Source organism: Salvelinus namaycush, chromosome 4 (assembly GCF_016432855.1).
Source record: "Salvelinus namaycush isolate Seneca chromosome 4, SaNama_1.0, whole genome shotgun sequence".
Taxonomy (NCBI): Eukaryota; Metazoa; Chordata; class Actinopteri; order Salmoniformes; family Salmonidae; genus Salvelinus; species Salvelinus namaycush.
This window is the reverse complement of record NC_052310.1, coordinates 62,824,337-62,847,918: the sequence shown is the minus strand read 5'-3', so window position 1 is coordinate 62,847,918 and position 23,582 is coordinate 62,824,337. Positions and strand designations below refer to the sequence as shown.

Sequence of the window (23,582 nt, the reverse complement as noted above, 5' to 3'; positions counted from 1 at the left end):
CAGATTCTGGTGGTCGGTCCAGATGAGAAGAGGGTGCCTAGCCCCCTCAAGCCAGTGTCTCCACACCCTCAGGGCCTTGACCACCGCCAGTCCCCCACATCATAGTTACGCTCCGCCGGACTGAGCTTCCTCGAAAAGATCGATAAGGAAGAAACTAATCCGCTCCTTATGATTCCCCTGCGTTACCATGTCCAGTGGAACTGTGGCCTCCCTGACCAACCCTGACCCTAATGGCCGGCTATCTAGGGAGTGCACGGGAAAGTGGGGATCTATCGGCACTAGCGGAATACCCAGCTTGATGGCGAGTCCGCGATCCATAAAGTTCCCAGTTGCGCCTGAATCGACTAGCGCCTTATGCTGGGAAGAGGGAGAAAATTCAAGAAAAAAAATAAAAATACAAACATGTGACCAACAGGGGGTTCTAGGTGAGTTTGGTGCTGACTTACCTGGGGTAACCGAGAAGTGTTCCGCCTGCCCTCTCGACTCCCAGACGGGCTCCCCCAGCACCGGTCGGCCGTGTGTCCTCTCCAACCACAGCTAGTGCAGGAGGAGCCTCCTCCTCCGGTACCCCTCGGCACGGCCCCCCCTAACTCCATCGGAATGGGAGCGGGAGCGCTAGGTAGTGGAACAGACAGGACCCTCTCCGAACGCCCGCGGGCAGCCAGCAGATTTTCCAGCCAGCAGATTGTCCAGCCGGATAGACATGTCTATTAGTTCGTCGAGGGAGAGAGCGGCGTCCCGACAAGCTAGCTCCCTGCGGACGTCCTCCCGGAGACTACACCGGTAGTGGTCTATCAGGGCCCTGTCGTTCCACCCAGCCCCAGCGACCAAGGTCCGGAACTCTACCGCAAAATCCTGCGCGCTCCTCTTCTCCTGCCTAAGATGGAATAGTCTCTCACCCGCCGCTCGGCCCTCTGGAGGGTGGTCAAATACGGCACGAAAACGGTGGGTGAATTCTGGATAGTGCTCCTTTGCCGAGTCTGGAACATTCCAGACCGCGTTGGCCCACTCCAGAGCACGACCCGTCAGGCAGGAGACGAGGGCACTCACCCTCTCCTCATCCGAGGGAGTTGGTTTCACGGTAGCCAGGTACAGCTCGAGTTGGAGCAAAAACCCCTGGCACCCAGCCGCCGCTCCATCATACTCCCTAGGGAGCGCAAGACGGAGTGTGCCCGAGCCGGATGCGGAGGGAGGAGAAGGTGGAATCGTCGGAGGAACCGGAGGTGAAGAGAGGAGACCACTCCTCTCCCATCGGTCCATTCTCTCCATCATCTGATCCATCGCCGATCCTATCTGATGAAGGACGGTGGTGTGATGAAGGACGCGTTCCTCCATCGATGGAAGGGGGTTGGCAGCTGCTCCTGCTGACTTCATTTGAAGGTGCGGGATTCTGTAACAATCTGGGTGTAGTGGGTGCGAAGTCAGGTGCAGGAAGCAGAGAGTTCAGTGGTAGTGCTAATTTAATGCACTTAACGGTGAACATAAGCCACCCCACAAAACACAGGGCGCACACAAAACAAATGCCCCAAAACCGGGGACTGAAACAGTCCAGCAAAACCCACAAAACACGAAACACGTATACCTCTAACGTGCACCCTAGTTACACAAACAATCCCGCACAAATAGCAGGCGGGCCTGCTGGGTAATATAGCCTAACTAATTAACCAAACACAAAACAGGTGAAACCAATAAACAGAAAAGGGGAAAAAAGGATCAGTGGCAGCTAGTAGGCCGGTGACGACGACCGCCGAGCGCCACCCGAACAGTAAGGGGAGCCACCTTCATTAGGAATCGTGACACACGATGACCTCTGATAGTGCCGCACCGGTTGATGTACACAGTCCCAGCCGATCTATCCCCAGGGGTACGCGCAATGCCGTCGGGGATACTCCAAATAAAAATGTGATATATATTTTTATCTCGCCTGAGTAGCCTCGTTTCACTGCCAAAAATAAAATTAAACCATCTAGTGTTCAGCGAAATAACACAATGTCAAATACAGGTAGCCTAGTCAAATAATTTACATCCAATCACATTAACCATTACTCTCTCGCGGGAATTCTACTAAAGGTCCGTATGTAGCCAAACGTAGCTGCTGCTCATTCCGTTTGCTCGAAAATGGATAAATCGTTCAAAAAAGTAAGGCCCGCATCCATAGTACTACACCTGCACCTGTCGACAACACAAGTTGTTCTGCTTCCACGAGCACATCCAATGATAGCATCAGTAATTCTAAATTTGTTGTTAGCCCAGCTAGCATGGACACTGACAGTTGTGAACCTGATGCAGCCGAAGAGCTACTGCCCCCTTACCCGGGAAAGCACTGAACAATAGACAGGGACGTTGGACCATTGAAGAGGCGCAAATATGATGAGAACTACATTGATTTGGAGTTTATTTATATTGGGAGTAGTGCCTTTCCTCAGTCACAGTATGTCATATGTGCAAAAGTACTACCTCACAACTCAATGAAACCTCCACTATTGTGCAGACATTTATAAACGAAATATGCCAATTTGAAAAATAAGCCACTGGAGTTTTTTTGAGCGAGAATTAAGACGACTTTCGAGTAGTAAGGCATGTATAAAAGCAACGGATACCACTCCGGGATCCGGGATCCTCCTCATCAGAAACGCTGACTAGCATAGCCTAGCATAGCGCCACAAGTAAATAATAGCATATAAATATCATGAAATCACAAGTCCAATACAGCAAATGAAAGATAAACATCTTGTGAATCCAGCCAACATGTCCGATTTTTAAAATGTTTTACAGCGAAAACACAACATATATTTATGTTAGCTCACCACAATAGCCCGAAACACAACGCCATTTTTTCACCGCAAAGATAGCTTTCACAAAACCCACAAAGAGATAAAAATAATCACTAACCTTTGAACAACTTCATCAGATGACAGTCTTATAACATCATGTTATACAATACATTTATGTTTTGTTCGAAAATGTGCATATTTATAGCTACAAATCCTGGTTTTACATTGGCGCCATGATCATAAATGGCTCCAAAACAGCCGGAATAATTACAGAGAGCAACGTGAAATACAGAAATACTCATCATAAAACATTTATGAAAAATACATGTTGTACACATAATTAAAGATAAACATCTTGTGAATCCAGCCAACATGTCCGATTTTTAAAATGTTTTACAGCGAAAACACAACATATATTTATGTTAGCTCACCACAATAGCCCAAAACACAATGCCATTTTTTCACCGCAAAGATAGCTTTCACAAAACCCACAAAGAGATAAAAATAATCACTAACCTTTGAACAACTTCATCAGATGAGTCTTATAACATCATGTTATACAATGCATTTATGTTTTGTTCGAAAATGTGCATATTTATAGCTACAAATCCTGGTTTTACATTGTGAACATGGCGCCAAAATGCTCCAAATTGTCCGGAGAAATTTTAGAGAGTCACGTAATCTAACAGAAAAACTCATCATAAACTTTGCTGAAAAATGTTGGACATATAATTAAAGATACACTGGTTCTTAATGCAACCACTGTGTTAGATTTAAAAAAATAACTTTAGTAAAAAGCACAGCATACAATAATCTGAGACAGCGCTCAGCCATTCTCCGCCATGTTGGAGTCAACATATTCAACAAAAATACGAAATAACATCATAAATATTCTCTCACCTTTGATGAACTTTCATCAGAATGCAGTGCCAGGAATCTTTGTTCCACAATAAATCGTTGTTTTGTTTTAGAATGTCCATTTCTTCTGTCGAATTAGCAAGTTTGACGCATGGAACGAAAAATTCAAAAAGTGATAATAAAAGTCGAATAAACTGGTCAAACTCAGTTGAGAATCCATCTTTAGGATGTTTTTCTCGTATGTATCCAATAACGTCCCAGACGGAGCATTTCTTCGTGTCTACCTAAGGCATTGCAGACAACGATATGGTGCACCCAGGTGCGCAGCAAAATACTGCCAATATGGGTGACCTGTCACTCCAAAAGCTCTCATTCGGTCCCACATCAGGCTAGACACCTCATTCAACGTTCTACTGCCTGTTGACATCTAGTGGAAGGCGTATGAAGTGCATACATATCCATAAATACAAGGCAATTGAATAGGCAAAGCCTTTCACAGAGACCCATTTCAGAATTTTCACTTCCTGTTTGGAAGTTTGCCTGCCAAATGAGTTCTGTTTTACTCACAGATATAATTCAAACAGTTTTAGAAACTTCAGAGTGTTTTCTATCCAATAGTAATACTAATATGCATATCATATGATCTAGAACAGAGTACGAGGCCGTTTAATTTGGGCACTATTTTTTCCCAAAGTGAAAATAGCGCCCCCTATTAAGAAGAAGTTTTAATAAGAAGGGGCTAGAAGCGTCTTATATGGTGAGCTACCGAGTGGCTGGGACAGGCAAGCCCCATACTATTCCTGCTGCCGTGGATATGGCTGGAAAATATAAAATTAGATTAGATTTTTTTGACAATGCTGGGGGAAAAGGCCCCAAAAAGTATACAGACAATGCCTTCATCAAACAACACTGTTTCACGACGCATCAGTGACATGGCAGGAGATGTTTTGAAACAATTACTGTTCCGCATACAAGCCAGTGAATTCTATGCATTACAGCTGGATGAGTCAACAGACGTGGCGGCCTGACACAGCTCCAGGTATATGTCTGTTACGTTTATGTGGGGTCAATTAAAGAAGACATCCTCTTCTGCAAACCACTGGAAACCAGGACAACAGGAGAGGATATTTTTTAAGTACTGGACAGCTTTGTGACATCAAATGGACTTTGGTGGTCAAGATGTGTGGGTATCTGTGCTGATGGCGCAAAAGCCAAGACAGGGAGACATAGTGGAGTGATAACGTGTGTGCAAGCAGTTGCTCCGACGCCACTTAAGTACACTGCAGCATCCACGGAGAGGCTCTTGCTGCCAAATGAATGCCTGACAGCTTGAAATACATTTTGGACACTATAGTGAAAATGGTTAACTTTGTTAAAGCAAGGCCCCTGAACTCTTGAGTATTTTCTTCACTGTGCAATGATATGGGCAGCAACCATGTAACGCTTTTACAACATACAGAAGTGTGCTGATTATTAAGGGGCAAAGTATTGACATGTTTTTTTAAATTGAGAGACGAGGTTAAAGTTTTCTTTACTGACCATAACTTTCACTTGTCTGACCGCTTGCATGATGACGGGTTTCTCACACGACTGGCCTATCTGGGTGATGTTTTTTCTCGCCTGAATGATCTGAATCTAGGATTACAGGGACTCTCCGCAACTATATTCAATGTGTGGGACAAAATTTGAGGCTATGATTAAGAAGTTGGAGCTCTTCTCTGCATTAACAAGGACAACACACAGGTCTTTCCATCATTGTATGATTTTTTTGTGTGCAAATGAACTCAAGCTTACGGACAATGTCAAATGTGATATAGCGAAGCACCTGAGTGAGTTGGGTGCGCAATTACGCAGGTACTTTCCCGAAACGGATGACAAACAACTGGATTCGTTATCCCTTTCATGCCCTGCCTCCAGTCCACTTACCGATATCTGAACAAGAGAGCCTCATCAAAATTGCAACAAGCTGTCACGCCCTGACCATAGAGAGCCCTTGGTTCTCTATGGTGTAGTAGGCCAGGGCGGGACTAGGGGGTGTTCTATCTTCATATTTCCATGTTGTTTTTTGTATGGTTCCCAATTAGAGGCAGCTGGTAATCGTTGCCTCTAATTGGGGATCATATTTAGGTAGTCATTTTTCCCACCTGTGTTTGTGGGATATTGTTTTGTGTTTGTGCATGTGCACCACGTCTTTCACGTTTCGTTATTGGTTTATTGTTTTTGTTTAAAGTTTTACCGAAATAAAGATGTGGAACTTCAATCACGCTGCGCCTTGGTCCGCTCATTACGACGATCGTGACAGAATATCCCACCACGAAAGGACCAAGCAGCGTGCCATGGAGGAGAAGGTGTTTTGGACATGGGAAGAAATCATGGGAAGACACGAGACCCTTCCTTGGCGGGAGTCGCCAAGGAGCATAGGGGGACAGCGACAACGCCGGGGACCACGGCCACAGAAACCCCAAGATTTTTTTGGGGGGGGGGGGGGGGGGGGGGGGGGCACGAGGGGTGGCCGGTCGAGCGGAGGAGAGTGCCAGAGCCCACCTGGGAGTCGATTGAACAATGTGAGGAAGGATACCGGAGAGAAGAGTTAGCAAGGAGTAGGCTGCAGCGCAGGCGGAATGAAGAGCGGGTCATCAGTCCGGTGCCATCTGTGCCGGCTCCACACACCAGATCTCCAGTGCGCCTCCCCAGTCCGGGATGTCCTGTGCCGGTTCCTCGCACTCGCCATGAGGAGCGTGTCGTCAGTCCGCTGCCAAAGAAACCCCACGATTCTTTTGGGTGGGGGCACATGGAGCTGGCGGCTGAGCCGTGGGAAGAGCCAGAGACCGTCAGGGAGACGATGGAGAAGTTGGGAGAGAGAGAGATGAGAGAAATGCTATGTAAGTGTGTTCTGCACGGAACCCGACCTGAAGAGCCTGTCAGCAGTCTGGTGAGTCCTGTGCCAGCTCTCCACACCCTTCCTGAAGTGTATGTCACCAGTCCGGTGCCACCTGTGCCGGCTCCACGCACTCTCCCTGAAGTGCGTGTCACCAGTCCGGTGCCACCTGTGCCGGCTCCACGCACCAGGCCACCAGTGCGCCTCCCCAGTCCAGTACGTCCTGTGCCAGCTCCACGCACTCTCCCTTAAGTGCGTGTCACCAGTCCGGTGCCACCTGTGCCGGCTCCACGCACCAGGCCTCCAGTGTGCCTCCCCAGTCCGGTACGTCCTGTGCAATTTGTGAGCAAGGAGGATTACAAACCTGACTCAGTTGCACCAGCTCTGTCAGGAGGAATGGGCCAAAATTCACCCAACTTATTGTGGGAAGCTTGTGGAAGGCTACCCGAAACGTTTGACCCAAGTTAAACAATTTAATGGCAATGTTACCAAATACTATTTGAGTGTATGTAAACTTCTGACCCACTGGGAATGTGAAGAAAAAAATAAAAGCTGAAATAAATCATTCTCTCTACTATTATTCTGACATTTCACATTCTTAAAATAAAGTGGTGATCCTAATTTACCTAAGACAGGGAATTTTTACTAGGATTAAATATCAGGAATTGTGAAAAACTGAGTTTAAATGTATTTGGCTAACGTGTATGTGTCACGATCGTCATGGGAAGAAGTGGACCAAAGCACAGCGTGGTACGTTTAATGAACACTGATAACAACAAAACAAATTACGAACGTGACGTTCTGCAGGGCAAAATAACAACCAATGCAAAAATAAGAACCCACAAATGAAAGAGGGAAAAAGGACTGCCTAAGTATGATTCCCAATCAGAGACAACGATAGACAGCTGCCTCTGATTGGAAACCACAATCGGCCAAAAACAAAGATATAGAAAACATAGAAATAAAGAAACTAGAATGCCCACCCTAGTCACAGGGCGTGACAGTATGTAAACTTCCGACTTCAACTGTATGTAAGATGGCTAAATAAAGAGCAACATTTTTGATGATTATTATTATTATTATTTGTGCCCTGGTCCTATACGAGATCTTTGTCACTTCCCACGAGCCGTATTGTGACAAAAACTCACACTCATTCTGATGTTTCATAAATGTATTGTGTGTGTGTGTGTGTGTGTGTGTGTGTGTGTGTGTGTGTGTGTGTGGCAGGCTTACAATGATGCCAAAAAACAACATTTGAGTGTGCGCTGACCCTGGTGCTAGAAGGGGTATGCAGCTGGAGGTTGAATGTTTTGAAGGGGTACGGGACTATAAAAAGTTTGTGAATCACTGCGCTAAAGCAAGTTTGTAATTTGTTCCATTGCTAGGGGGATAATGATTGGTTTCTTGTATTTTCCAAGCCAAATACTTAAAACAAACTTTTCAAACTATGTCAAATGAATTGATGTCATATGATTGACCTGGATAATTAAATACATTTTTGGAACATAAATCATTTAAATGTTTTTCCATTGAACAGTCTATCATAGTTGGTGCTATGATATGACCTTCATCAAGCCTTCAAATGTTTGTGTCCCTCAACTTTAAGGCATAGTTTGGGATTTTGACGTCAGATGAACTTGTGGATTCCATTTTTATGTATCTTCGCCCAGTATAAAGAAAGTTGCACACAGATAAATAAAAAGGGTATCCACGAGTTCATTTGACTCTGGGGAAGTAGATAATGGGCCTCATTGTCAAAATCCCGAACTATCCCTTTAAGGTGAAGACAGTCTTTCCCCACCACAGCCCAACTATGTATGAACAGCCCAGTGGAAACTAACTCTGACTCACCACAGAGATCCTGTGACTCACCAGTGGTCCTTGCCCACCATTTTGGGTAACAGCTTGAACTGAGACAGGTCTTGAGAGAGGGAAGTATAAGAAATATGTTATGCATCACAATGTGTGTGTGGGGGTGGGTGGGTGTGTGTGTGTGTGTGTGGGGGGGGGGGGGGGGTGCAGCAGCACCATGTGCTAATAGATATGATTGATTGACAGTTTTTATAACAAGTTAAGAGAAGATGCTTTCATTCATAACTGAGTTTATAAAATACATGATAAACTGGGTGGTTCAAGCCCTGAATGCTGATTGGCTGACAGCTGTGGTATATCAGACCGTATACCACGGGTATGACAATATTTATTTTTACTGCTCTAATTGCCAGTTTATAATAGCAATAAGGCGCCTTGGGGGTTTGTGGTATATGGCTAATATACCACGGCTAAGGGCTGTATCCAGGCACTCCGCGTTGCGTCGTACTTAAGAACATCCCTTAGCCGTGGTTTATTGCCTTATTGCTTAATTATAAACTGGGTGGTTCGAGCCCTGAATGCTGATTGTCATCCCCTCGTGACTTATTGCTTAAGTAGACTACTAGCCTACATTTCCTTCATTATCAGGGATCATATACTACTGTCATGAGATGGAATTACTCAGACAGACGATGGCAGTATAACACCAATACAAGATAATAATATATTCTACCTCTGTCACCCAGGAGCAGTATCCATGTAGTCTCGTCAATTACAGTAAGTATGTTATCTCATTAATTATCTCCTTAAAGTGTCAATCAGCAGTTAAAACAATAATAAAGCGTACTCCACACTCCTGTTTTGGTAAAAAGCTGAGGGATGGGGCTGAAGAAATGTAACCACTCTCAAATTCATAGACAGAGTTATGGATGCAAAGACTGGCCATCCTTGATATTAACATTTTAGTTTTAACCATGTTTAGAAGCTATATAGTGTTTTTTTACATTAAGTTTGTTTCCAAACATTAGAGTGAAATAACTTATATTTTGGGTTCTGATGGGGTACGACAATTTAACTGAGCTCATGAGTAATTTATAAGTTATATTCTTCAAGAATCATTAATTCATAAGTCCCAAAACGTATGAAGCAACTGCAGATTGCCCCTTTAACGAAGCAGGTGAACAGCAATTATGTGACTTTAGTAGTTTCAGTTTGTTAAAGTCTCTCTAAGATCTAAAAGCACAGGGAGTTTTTTCTTAGTAGCCTAACTAAGTTATTCTAGATAGTTAGTTAGTTACTGTGTGAGTCAAACAGCTTGTGTGTTTAGTGCCTAAAAGCACCACAATCATTTTTTAAATTCTTTGCTACTTTGCAAGCCTTGTAATATAAGCATGGGCATAGACACCTGGCTACGTGTTACAGTGTAGGATTAATTAATACCCAAGACAATTGTCACTGTCCAGAGCAAATGAGATGGCACTAATGTGTCTTAAGCCATCCGCAGGTGTCCAATGGTATGGGAGAGGGGCGGGCTCATGCACGTCTATCTGTGTTGGTCACAGGTGAGGTCACAGAGCACAACATGGTTACAGGTAATGTTATTGTTAAACTTAGCTGAATAGTTTGCATGCATGTGTTAATGGGGAGTGTGTGTGTGTGTGTTTAACTTAAGCAAACTGTTTAGGTAGGCTATTATTATTTATTTACCAAAGAACTAGTTTGATACCAAGCCAAAATTGTTGGTATCTTTTGTGTGTCTCTGTTGCATCTCTCTGACCTCTTAAGGATCCTCTTTAGGTCCATGTTAAATATCCGTGAGCCTAATTATAAAGTGGTCTTGATATGAATCCCTTTATGGGCTTCATATCGTTCGTCATTGCGCTAATGTTTTATATGCTGAAGTCACCTTTTAAGTTATTCGTATACTAAAATAACTTTTGACTAAATTGGACTGAATTGTCTACAAACTTCTGAAATAGCAAAGCCAATATAAGGTATGTCATCAGTACTATTATAGAGGGGGCTCCTCTTGCGGGACAGGTATTTAGCCAAGAGTAAAGCTTTAATTGTAATTTTTTAAATCTTTGTTTGTTTACGTAACCCGTTGCTCGAGCACTGTCCAAGGTGCTGAAGGGGAGCTGCTGAAGTGGTGCGCTGCGCATGAACTCCATTGGGCGAACGCTACAAAGGAATTGTCTACACAAATTGTATCTACTTAGGTGCAGGACTTATTCTACCTCCACTCATAATGACAATCAAAAGTAGTTGTGTATACTTGAATAAATCAAATAATCTATACTTGGTGACAGGTTAAGTGTGTCTCAAGTGAGTAGCTTTTTAGAAGGTGAGCAGTGTTTGAGATACCTCGCATTATGAAACCGTACTCCACACTATGTCACCTTTATCTTTTTAATAAAACATGAATGTTTTCGGGGCCGCTGATATCCGACTACGTCCCGTGGGAAATCATGGAATTTTTTTTTTACAGAGCGGTGCCCGACAACGTCTCGCTTCGTAGATGGGTGAGCGGTGTGCTGGGACAGCATGGCCGAGGAGAATGGACTCAAAGGCCACTGTGGCAGACATCTTGGCCCCGGCCGCTGGACCGGAGGAAGTGGACGACCCAGTTGGAATGGCAAAAGAAGGACATCTTTCTGGATTAAAAGTGACTGATCTTGAACGGTGACTGCCATGGATGTGCCCGAAGTTCATTAACAGACAGCTCATTTTGACGTCTACAAACAAACCCAAGGATGCACTTAAGGATACAAATATTGGACTATTTCAGTCCCATAACTGTGCCTGGATGAAATACTTTGGGAGTGAGGGGACTTAACTCTTGATTGATTGATTGCAACCTGACTAGTTGCCATAACTTATTTATCTCCTTTAACTAATGGACTCAATTTTATAATTTTGTTTTTTATGTCTCTACTAGCCTAATGTGGCTTTTGGACATTTCTGTATTGGACTTCACTATTGACAAGCAGTAATGGATGGATTTTTTTTACTTGTTCCCTCTGTTTAACTCTTGATTGATTGATCCAGCCAAACCACCCACCCACTCACTCCCCTCTACCTCTCCTCCCGTCCCCTCTGCATCTCCAGGCGAGTCCCTGGTGTGGATGAGTGTGGGAGGGGGAGTAGGCCTCTCGCCATGGCTCACTCCTCTGACTACCACAACCATAGGGAAATGACCAACGGGCGAGGACATCCTCTCCCCCACCCTCACAATGGGGGAGGCTACCCTCACCCCCACAATCACAATGGGGGAGACCACCCTCACTCTCACCCCCACAATGGGAGAGGCCACCCTCACTCCCACAATGGGGGCCATGGGGGCCAGGCTGGGGGGTTCCACTCGACAAACCGCTACATGCAGAAGAAGCATCACCGCCACAGGGGAGGCAGGTCCTCACCCATGGGCAGAGTCATCCTCATCAACTCTCCTGTCGATGGTAATAATTTTACTGTGTCTACTCCCCCTCCCACAGTAACACAGTGTTGTATGGACTCTTAAGTCCACAAAACTAAAGCCTGCTGAGCTAAAGATCCTTCATTAGTTCAGGACAATAATACATTTTACTTACATACTTACAACTCCCATATTTCTGCTGTAGCCAACTTGTTGTCAATACAGTGTTTCTACTGCATTGGATCTCAGAGTGCCTATTTCCTCTTGTGTACAGGTGGGGATGACTGTGAAGACCTCCACACAGTGACAGTAGATAAGAGTGCAGACGGCCGTCTGGGATTCAGTGTTAGAGGTGGTTCCGAACACGGACTCAGCATCTTCGTCAGCAAGATAGAGGATGACAGCTCTGCAGGTAGGCCCTATAACAGAGGGAGGGAGGTGTGTGTGTTGACCCCATAATGACCCCTGTTTGACTTGCAGAGCATGCAGGCCTTTACGAGTGTGTTTGTGTGGGTATGCGTTTGTGGGCTTCCGTGTGTGCATATGCATTTGTTTGTGTGTGTGTGAGTTCCTACAGTTGAAGTCGGAAGTTTACATACACGTTAGCCAAATACATTTAAACTCAGTTTTTCACAATTCCTGACATTTAATCCTAGTAAAAATTCCCTGTCTTAGGTAAGTTAGGAGCACCACTTTATTTTAGGAATGTGAAATGTCAGAATAATAGAAGAGAGAATGATTTATTTCAGCTTTTATTTATTTCATCACATTCCCAGTGGGTCAGAAGTTTACATACACTCAAATAGTATTTGGTAACATTGCCTTTAAATTGTTTAATTTGGGTCAAACGTTTCGGGTAGCCTTCCACAAGCTTCCCACAATAAGTTGGGTGAATTTTGGCCCATTCCTCCTGACAGAGCTGGTGCAACTGTGTCAGGTTTGTAGGCCTCCTTGCTCGCACATGCTTTTTCAGTTCTGCCCACAAATGTTCTATGGGATTGAGGTCAAGGCTTTGTGATGGCCACTCCAATACCTTGACTTTGTTGTCCTTAAGCCATTTTGCCACAACTTTGGAAGTATGCTTGGGGTCATTGTCCATTTGGAAGCCCCATTTGCGACCAAGCTTTAACTTCCTGATTATGTATTGAGATGTTGCTTCAATATATCCACATCATTTTCCTACCTCATGATGTCATCTATTTTGTGAAGTGCACCAGTCCCTCCTTCAGCAAAGCACCCCCACAACATGATGCTGCCACCCCCGTGCTTCACGTTTGGGATGGTGTTCGTCGGCTTGCAAGCCTCCCCCTTTTTCCTCCGAACATAACGATGGCCATCATGGCCAAACAATTCTATTTTTGTTTCATCAGACCAGAGGACATTTCTCCAAAAAGTACGATCTTTGTCCCCATGTGCAGTTACAAACCGTAGTCTGGCTGTTTTATGGCGGTTTTGGAGCAGTGGCTTCTTCCTTGCTGAGCGGCCTTTCAGGTTATGTCGATATAGGGTTTGTTTTACTGTGGATATAGTTACTTTTGTACCTGTTTCCTCCAGCATCTTCACAAGGTCCTTTGCTGTTGTTCTGGAATTGATTTGCACTTTTCACACCAAAGTATGTTCATCGCTAGGAGACAGAACGCGTCTCCTTCCTGAGCGATATGACGGCTGCGTGGTCCCATGGTGTTTATACTTGTGTACTATTGTTTGTACAGATGAACGTGGTACTTTCAGGCGTTTGGAAATTGCTCACAAGGATGAACCAGACTTGTGGAGGTCTACAATTGTGGAGGTCTTGGCTGATTTCTTTTGATTTTCCCATCCCATGATGTCAAGCAAAGAGGCACTGAGTTTGAAGGTAGGCCTTGAAGGTAGGTCACAGGTACACCTCCAATTGACTCAAATGATGTCAATTATCATATCAGAAGCTTCTAAAGCCATAACATCACTGTAATTGTGATACAGTGAATTATAAGTGAAATAATCTGTCTGTAAACAATTGTTGGAAAAATTACTTGTGTCATGCACAAAGTAGATGTCCTAACCGACTTGCCAAAACTATAGTTTGTTAAAACCTCTCTGGGAGTAAGGTTCTTACGTAGGACGGCGGACGTAAAGGTAACGTAAAGGTAATGGCGGACTGAACGAAGTTATGTAGAGCACCTCAAGATAAAACATAATATTCGAAATATCTGCTAAATTAGACTAAAATATTAGCACTAAATAATCTGGTGGGTGATAACCTTCAATCTGGATAATAACACAAAACAAATCCTAAGATTAGAGACATTTATCGACAAATATTACGAAAACAAGCAACACCCAAACATGACGGAGAGTAAGACAGGGGAACCGATTCAAAAACGAAAACGTGACTCCTCAACCGACACGGATGATTTAATATTCTCACCACCGGCAATGGTAAAGGTCGAAACCGATCTGTTAAAATCAATAAATGACAAACTGGGTATACTTGAATTAGTTAGTAAAGATATAAAAGAGTTGAAGGCAAGCCTAGAGATGAGTGATGAAAAAGCTGCGACATTGGAGAAGGAAACACACGCGCTAAAAGGGACAGTCAATAAAATTGAAACCGAAATGAATGAAATTAAAAAGGAGAACACCGTTCTGAAGGAATGCTTACTAGACATACAAACTAGATCCATGAGAGAGAATTTGGTACTTACAGGTATCCAAGAGAAAGAAGGAGAGGTTCCTGAATCTGTAGTTAGAGAGTTCCTTTTTGCAGCGCTTCAGATTCCACGCGAAGTTATCGATAAGATCCAACTTGAACGTGTACACCGCCTCGGACAGAGAGGGCAGAGGTACGAACGCCCAATCGTTGCCAAATTTGCTTCATTTAAAGATAAAATAATGGTTAAAAGCCTGGGTAAAAGACTTGCTGGGACCAAAATTGGCATGAATGATCAGTTTCCGAAAGAAATTGCAGAACGGCGCAAAGTTCTGTATCCAATTTTCAAAGAAAATAGATTAAAAGCGAAACGAGTAGCTCTCGTCGTTGATAAACTATATATTGATAACCAGTTGTTCAGAGACACAAAGACTACTCCATGGTTATTTTAAAAATTACAAAGTTCTCATAGATGAGGAAAATAAACACAATTCAAGCCCGGTTATTGATTGTAACAATACAATACAAAATATAGCTTTTCTATAAATCTTCATATATAACTAATTGAACACAAGCACTATTTCTACATAGTGAAGATAAAAACTAAGTAAACAGAAGGCACAGTATGTGTGGATGGTGTGGTGTGTGTTTATTTTTATTTGTTATGTTTGGAAAGTTGAGTGAGTGAGTAATGAAATAGTTGCATATCCCAGAGCCAGTGTATTGCTGTGGGCCGGGTATGAGAGGGCTTTCAATGTTGTTCAGATGATGGATATACTTTTATAATGAATTATACGTCTTATTTATTTATTGTCCTATCATGGGGAACTACATTTTTAAAATAAATTATATCTAATTATTTATTATCCTATTTTAATGGTACGGTCCATGGCCCTATACCCTAGACACCCACATGAATGGCCCAGATACTAAGGAGAAGTCCCTAACTGTTTTATGTGCATGCTGTAAGCGGTCTGTATGCAGCCAAAATGAGGTCAGGGACCAAGAGCAGCACTGCCCCCTCAAGATTCTGAGCCTGCTTGGCAGGGTTGGTCCTGCAAAGCCAAAGCCCCCTAAAGGGAGAGCATAATAAACAAGGAAATTCTCAAAGCTGCTAATGAGAACCTTGACGACCTTGTACCTAGCCGGTGGGGATTCCGGTGGGGTGCCCCCACCCAGGCAGTGGCAGTGCTGGCAACACTAGCTGCAGTAACCCATGGGGAGGGGGTCACACTCGGACATTCAGAGAGGGGGTATATTATTGTGGCCCTGGTGGCACGAAATCAAGTCGGACTGCATGGAGATGCTTGGGAACATGGTCAAAATGGATGACCGTATTGTGGGTGTTTCAGGAAGAAGGTGTACATTTGACCTCCATCATTTAGGATGTGACAATGGTAAATAAATCTCTACATTTATGCTCATTTTTTGCGCGGTCTTGCAGGCCTTCTCATGCAGCTGCAACTGCAAGTACATTTGTAAATCATGATCCATCTTGAGTTGGGCTCTGGGATGGTGCAATTGTTGAGAGGGTGAGCTTATGGTTGTGTGGGGGTAAGGGCTGAATGTGTGTGGGTGTATGTGTGTATCCCACAACTGTTGCGAAGGAAGAAGTAAAAGATGTTAGGGACTATAGAGGATGATTCACAGCAATATGTAATAAAAATAGAGGTGAGGGCGATGGAAATGCATTTGGCAATGGATCTGCTTCGGTTCGGTGGATGGCGCTGTGTGCACTTTTCGAAGGATGGATCCCAGTCGGTCCGGGGCTGTGCGATGCGGGGGGTCGGGGGTGGTCTGCCGGTCATTGGGATGACAACCCAACTCGAGATGGGGGCTTTGGCGGGTGGAATAGTGGGGACCAATTGGAGGTTTGCTTAGTGGAGATGCAAATGTCATGGTACAACTATATAGACACTCAATCATTATGTTACTTTTTAATAGGACGTTTACAAACATATATTTTGATAAAAATAATTGAAAGGTGTGTCTCATTATGGTAAGTGGTGAAATAAGTATAGCCAGTTACAATTGTAATGGCTTAGCAGATAATAAGAAAAGACGATCAGTATTTACCTGGCTAAAAGAGAAGGATTATAATATCTACTGTTTACAGGAAACCCATTCGACAGTTTTAGATGAAGTTTTGTGGAAAAAGAACTGGGGGGGCGAAATATATTTCTCCCATGGGCAAAGAAATTCAAAAGGGGTGATGGTTTTAATTAATAATAACTTTGATCCAAATGTGCAACTTGTCCAAACAGATCCTCAAGGTAGATGGATTATTTTAAATATGTTATTGGACAATAAACATATATGGCTTATTAACCTATACGGTCCGAATAATGATGATCCAAGCTTCTTTGACAATATATATAAGAATGTATCAACTCTACAAGCAACACTAGACTCTATTATTATAGTGGGAGATTTTAATACGGTCTTAAATACCTCTATGGACCGGAAAGGAAATCACACTACAAACTATCACCCTCAGGCACTTAAGGAAATCAGGAATGTCATGGATATATTGGAATTAGTGGATATATGGAGACTTAAATACCCTGACCTAGTGAGATATACATGGCGGAGGCTTAATCAAGCTAGTCGCCTTGACTACTTTCTTATATCATTCTCTCTGGCACCAAAAGTTAAAAAGTGTTTGATAGGGGACAGAATGCGGTCGGACCATCACATAATTGGCATATATATTACTCTTACAGAATTTCCACGTGGGCGAGGATATTGGAAATTTAATCAAAGCCTACTAGATGATAAATTGTTTAGAACTAGGACAGAAGAATTTATAACTGACTTTTTTAGACATAACATAGGTACAGCAGATCCCCATATTGTATGGGACACTTTTAAGTGTGGCTTTAGAGGCCATGCAATTCAGTACTCATCTATAAAACAAAAGCAATTTCGATCAAAAGAGTCTATAGAACTATATTGGAACTATATATATTGGAACTATAGGGGGTGCTGTTCCGCATTAGCATATTTGGGTCTCCAAATTAAACTGCCTCGTGCTAAATTCTTGATCGTACAATATGCATATTATTGTTATTATTGGATAGAAAACACTTTATAGTTTCTATAGCCGTTGGAATTTTGTCTCTGAGTGGTACAGAACAATATCTACAGCACTTTTCATGACAGGGGTCAGATTTCAGAAATTTTTACCCCTGATCTGGAGTCTGTTTTTAAGGCGACAGTGAATGCTATGAAGAAACCGACACTGCCTACGTCTTCCTCTGGGTGTCTGTACGTCATCACGTTTTGAATGGAATCGATTGCACAATCCCAGCCCATATAAAACCACAAAACGTGGGAGTACACTCTCTTTTGTTCGCGCGTCACAAGCGGGATGGACATCGGACTTGCCTCATTCCAAATCGTTGTTTAACCAGTAATATTTCTCTGGTCATGTTTTTACTCGTTATAGTTGTTAAAAACATCATAATGTAGTTAATTTGAACCGTTTTATAGCAATTTATATCCGTTTAGTGCGATTCTGAGGAATTTCTTTGTCGTGCACTTTTTAGCTTTGGGAACGTTTCGGGGGTCTCGGTCGTTGGTAGTGGACATTTCGAAGGACAGAGGACATCTATCGACCAAAAGAAATTTATAACATAGAAAGGATACATTGCCCAAGAATCTGATGGAAGAACAGCTCAAAGTAAGCAATATTTAATATGATAAATCGTTGTTCTGTCGAAATATTTTAAACGCATATTTCGCCATTTTGTTTGGTATAGCTTCACTTGGCGAACCCTGTATTGAAAAGTAAGGATAATTTTAAAAATGTAAGTCAGCGGTTGCATTAAGAACTAATTTGTCTTTCGATTCCTGTCAACTCTGTATTTTTTAGTCAAGTATATGATTAGCTTTCGATTAAACTAGATCACTCTGAAAGCTGACGTCCCTCATTTTGATGCTTGAGTTGTGACTATTTCCATTGTATAACCACGGTTTTGTATGGCTAAATATGCACATTTTCGAACAAACTGTATATGTATGTTGTAAAATGATGTTACAGGAGTGTCATCGGAAGAATTCTGAGAAGGTTAGTGAAAAAATTAATATATTTTGGCGATGATAACGTTATAGCTCCCTTTGCCTTGAATTCATGCTCTACTAACGTTTGCACATGTGGTATGCTAACTTATCGATTTATTGTGTTTTCGCTGAAAAACGCTTAGAAAATCTGAAATATGGTCTGAAATCACAAGAACTGTGTCTTTCCATTGCTATGCTTTGTCTATTTTTATGAAATGTTTTATGATGAGTAAATTGGTCATACACGTTGCTCTATCTAGTAATTCTAGTCGATTTGTGATGGTCGGTGCAATTGTAAACTGTGATTTCTACCTGAAATATGCACTTTTTTCTAACAACACCTATCCTATACCATAAATATGTTATCAGACTGTCATCTGATGAGTTTTTTTCTTGGTTTGTGGCTATCAATATCTTAGTTTAGCCGAATTGGTGATAGCTAGTGGTGGAGAGAGAAAATGGTGGACAAAGAAAGATGGTGTATTTTGCTAACGTGGTTAGCTAATAGATTTACATATTGTGTCTTCCCTGTAAAACATTTTAAAAAACAGAAATGATGGGTTTATTCACAAGATCTGTATCTTTCATCTGGTGTCTTGGACTTGTGATTTAATGATATTTAGATGCTACTATTTACTTGTGAAGCTATGCTAGCGATGCTAATCAGTGTGGGGGGGGTGGGGGGTGATCCCGGATACGGGGTTGAGAGGCGGTAAAAGTTAACAAAGGAAATTGAAGGACTAACAGTACAGTTAGATAACAATAAAAACGGTACCATAGAGGCACAGAATAAGTTAGAGGAAAAACAAAAAGAAATGGAGGAACTTATTCAAGAAAGATCCAGTGTAATATATTACAAAAATAAAGCGAACTGGATGGAATATGGGGAAAAATGCACCAAATTCTTTTTCAATCTTCAATATAGAAATGCTACCAAAAAAAACGTATTAAAACTTGTTACAAATGATGGAGTCACGCATGATTCACCAAATGATATTTTGAAAGAGGAAGTAAAGTACTTTAAGAATATATTTTCGTTTCAGGCTCCTCCATCTCCACTAACTGAAACTAATTGTATGGATTTTTTCCCTAATAATAATGTAAAATTAACATCTGTACAGAAAGACTCATGTGAAGGCCTAATTACAGAGGAGGAACTACTTGATGCAATTGGGGCCTTTAAGGATGGGAAAACTCCAGGACTGGATGGCATACCAGTGGAAGTATACAAACATTTTTTTGATATACTCAAAGGACCATTATTAGCTTGTTTTAACCACTCCTATATAAATGATAGATTATCAGACACGCAACAAGAAGGTGTGATATCATTATTACTGAAACAGGACCCAAGTGGTATATATAAAGATCCAGTCCATTTAAAAAATTGGAGACCTCTTACACTTCAGTGTTGTGATGCAAAAATCCTAGCAAAATGCTTGGCGCATAGAATAAAAAAAGTTTTGTCAGATATTATTCATCCTAATCAGACAGGTTTTTTACATGGACGATACATTGGAGATAATATAAGGCAAGTACTGGAAACAATAGAACACTATGAAATATCGGGGACACCAGGCCTGGTTTTCATAGCTGATTTTGAAAAGGCTTTTGATAAAGTACGACTGGAGTTTATATATAAATGCCTAGAATATTTCAATTTTGGGGAATCTCTTATAAAATGGGTAAAAATTATGTATAGTAACCCTAGGTGTAAAATAGTAAATAATGGCTACATCTCAGAAAGTTTTAAACTATCTAGAGGAGTAAAACAAGGTTGTCCACTATCGGCATATCTATTTATTATTGCCATCGAAATGTTAGCTGTTAAAATTAGATCAAACATTAATATTAAGGGATTAGAAATCCAGGGCCTAAAAACTAAGGTGTCATTGTACGCTGATGATTCATGTTTTCTTTTAAAACCACAACTAGAATCTCTCCACGGCCTCTTAGAGGATCTAGATATATTTGCTATCCTCTCTGGATTAAAACCAAATTATGATAAATGTACCATATTACGTATTGGATCACTAAAAAATACACATTTTACATTGCCATGTAGTTTACCAATTAAATGGTCTGACGGTGATGTGGACATACTCGGTATACAAATCCCAAAAGAAAGAAATGATCTCACTCCAATAAATTTTTATAGAAAGTTAGCAAAAATAGATAAGATCTTGCTACCATGGAAAGGAAAATACCTGTCTATTTGTGGGAAAATCACCCTGATTAACTCTTTAATCATATCACAGTTTACCTATTTGCTTATGGTTTTGCCTACACCTAGTGACCTGCTTTTTAAATTATATGAACAAAAAATATTCAATTTTATTTGGAACGGCAAGCCAGATAAAATTAAAAGGGCCTATTTATATAACGAATATGAATTCGGAGGGCAGAAATTATTAAATATTAAAGCATTAGACCTCTCACTAAAGGCATCAGTCATACAAAAGTTATACTTAAATCCAAACTGGTTCTCTAGTAGATTGGTACGAATGTCTCATCCTATGTTCAAGAAGGGCCTTTTTCCCTTTATTCAGATTACACCTGCTCACTTTCGGTTGCTTGAAAAGGAAATAATCTCCAAAATATCTTTATTTTTTAAGCAAGCCTTAGAAAGTTGGTTGCAATTTCAGTTTAATCCACCTGAAAGGACGGAACAAATAGTACAACAAATCTTGTGGTTAAATTCAAATATAGTAATTGATAAAAAAAACTGTATTTATCGAAGAAATGTTTAAAAAAGGTATAATTTTTGTGAATGATATCATAAATAGGACTGGTGGAGTAATGTCACACATGCAGCTAACGCAGACATATGGAAATGTCTGCTCTACCCAAAATTACAACCAATTAATTGCAGCATTACCACAAAAATGGAAGAGGCAGGTGGAAGGGGATAAAAGTAAGGAACTTGTATGTCGGCCTTATATTAAAGAACATAAATGGTTAAAGAAAAGTGTGATAAATAAAAACATATACCAATTTCATTTAAGGACCAAAAAACTTACAGCTGTGCCATATAAATTGCAAAATAGTTGGGAAGAGATTTTCGATGTACCCATTCCATGGCACATGGTGTATGAATTGATACGCAAAACAACGCCGGATTCAAAACTTCGAATTTTTCAATTTAAATTATTGTACAAAATTCTTGCAACTAATAGAATGTTATATATATGGGGGATACAATCTTCCCAGCTCTGTAGATTCTGCTGTGAGGAGGCAGAGTCATTAGACCATTTATTTTGGTATTGTCCGCATGTAGCTCGTTTTTGGTCACAGGTCCAGGAATGGTTGAAGAATTGCAACATTTGCGTAGAACTAACGCTACAGATAGCAATACTGGGGGATTTGAAAAGCCATAGTCAATCAATCAATAATATAATAATTATTTTAGCAAAAATGTTTATTTTTAATTTACAATCCGTGGAAGCTATGAGAATAGGAAGATTCAAATCTTTTGTGAAGCATCACAGCACAGTTGAAAAATATATGGCAAATAAAAATCCGAAATGGATGATGTTGGAAGATAGATGGGAAAGGTTGAGTGGAGCTGAAGGGTGGGACTAATAACAAGATAAACAATGTAGGGCATACGGGATCTGTGAAATGTGTATAGGTGCGGAGCTATTGTGAAATAGCACAGTTACAAGTGGAAATCAAACTGGATGGACAACAGAAATAGAGGAAGGACTAAGAACAAACAAGAGAGAACTATTATAAAGTAGACTGTGTCTGTAAAATGTGTATAAGATGTATAAATTGAAGGTAAAAACAGAAATGTTTATCAGTTTACTCCAATTGGGGGATCGGTGGTAGGGTTTGCGGGGAATAATAATAAAGGTATACTCTTTAAAAAAGTATGTATGTCTATGTAGGTATGTGTATGTATATATGTGTATATGTATGCATACGTGAATGGATATATATATTTACCCAAAAAAATATGGGGGATTGGAAATGATGCAGACAATTACATTGGAAGCAACATTCTTTCCGCAATATTAAGCTGATCCACCCCCAAAAAAAACAAAAAACCTCTCTGGGATAGCGGGACGGTAGCGTCCCACTTGGCCAATAGCCAGGGAAAATGTAGAGCGCCAAATTCAAAAAAATATATATAAAATCAAACTTTCATTAAATCATACATGTAAGATACCAAATTAAAGCTACACTCGTTGTGAATCCAGCCAACATGTCAGATTTCAAAAAGGCTTTTCGGCGAAAGCATAAGATGCTATTATCTGATGATAGCACAATGTCAACAAAGAGAGAGTAGCATATTTCAACCATGCCGGCGCTACTCAAAACGCAGATATAAAATATAAAACATGCATTACCTTTGACGAGATTATTTTGTTGGCACTCCAATATGTCCCATAAACATCACAAATGGTCCTTTTGTTCGATTAATTCCGTCCATATATATCCAAATTGTCCATTTATTTGGCGCGGTTGATCCAGAAAAAAATTGCTTCCAATTTGCGCAAAGTCACTACAAAATATCTCAAAAATGACCTCTAAACTTTGCCAAAACATTTCAAAATACTTTTGTAATACAACTTAAGGTATTTGTAAACGTTAATAATCGATCAAATTGAAGACGGGTCTATCTGTTTTCAATACAGGAGATAAACAAACTAACGCTACTTTCTTTAGACTTGCGCAACTCTCAAACAGTCCACATGACGTTACTCTACTTCCTGATGGCCTTCTTCTTCATTGCACAAATGAATAACCTCAACCTATTTCCTAAGACTGGTGACATCCAGTGGAAGCAGTAGGAACTGAGAACAGAGTGATTAGAAATCTGGCTTCCCAATGAAAACTCATTGAACAGACAGTGACTTAAAAAACAAAAAACAAATTATGGTTAGTCCTCGGGGTTTTGCCTGCTACATAGGTTCTGTTATACTTACAGATATGATTCAAACAGTTTTAGAAACTTCAGAGTGTTTTCTACCCAAATCTACTAATAATATGCATATCTTATATTCTGGGGATGAGTAGAAGGAAGTTGAAATTGGGCACGCTTTTTTTCCAAATGTGAAAACTCTGCCCCCTATCCTAGAGAAGTTTTAAGAAATGTGTGGAGTGGTTGAAAAACAAGTTTAAATGACTCCAACCTAAGTGTATGTAAAC

The 23,582-nt window shown here is 41.3% G+C and overlaps 1 protein-coding gene across 1 annotated transcript in view; it reads left to right on the top strand.

The window, feature by feature from the left end:
- The first annotated feature begins 11,479 nt into the window (after positions 1 to 11,479).
- LOC120045952 (PDZ domain-containing protein 7-like) overlaps positions 11,480 to 23,582 on the top strand; it is a 56,642-nt gene continuing 44,539 nt past the window's right edge. The window contains exons 1-2 of the mRNA XM_038990876.1: positions 11,480 to 11,780; positions 12,012 to 12,149. Coding sequence (XP_038846804.1) covers positions 11,480 to 11,780; positions 12,012 to 12,149 — 439 coding nt within the window. The remainder of the gene's footprint in view (positions 11,781 to 12,011; positions 12,150 to 23,582) is intronic.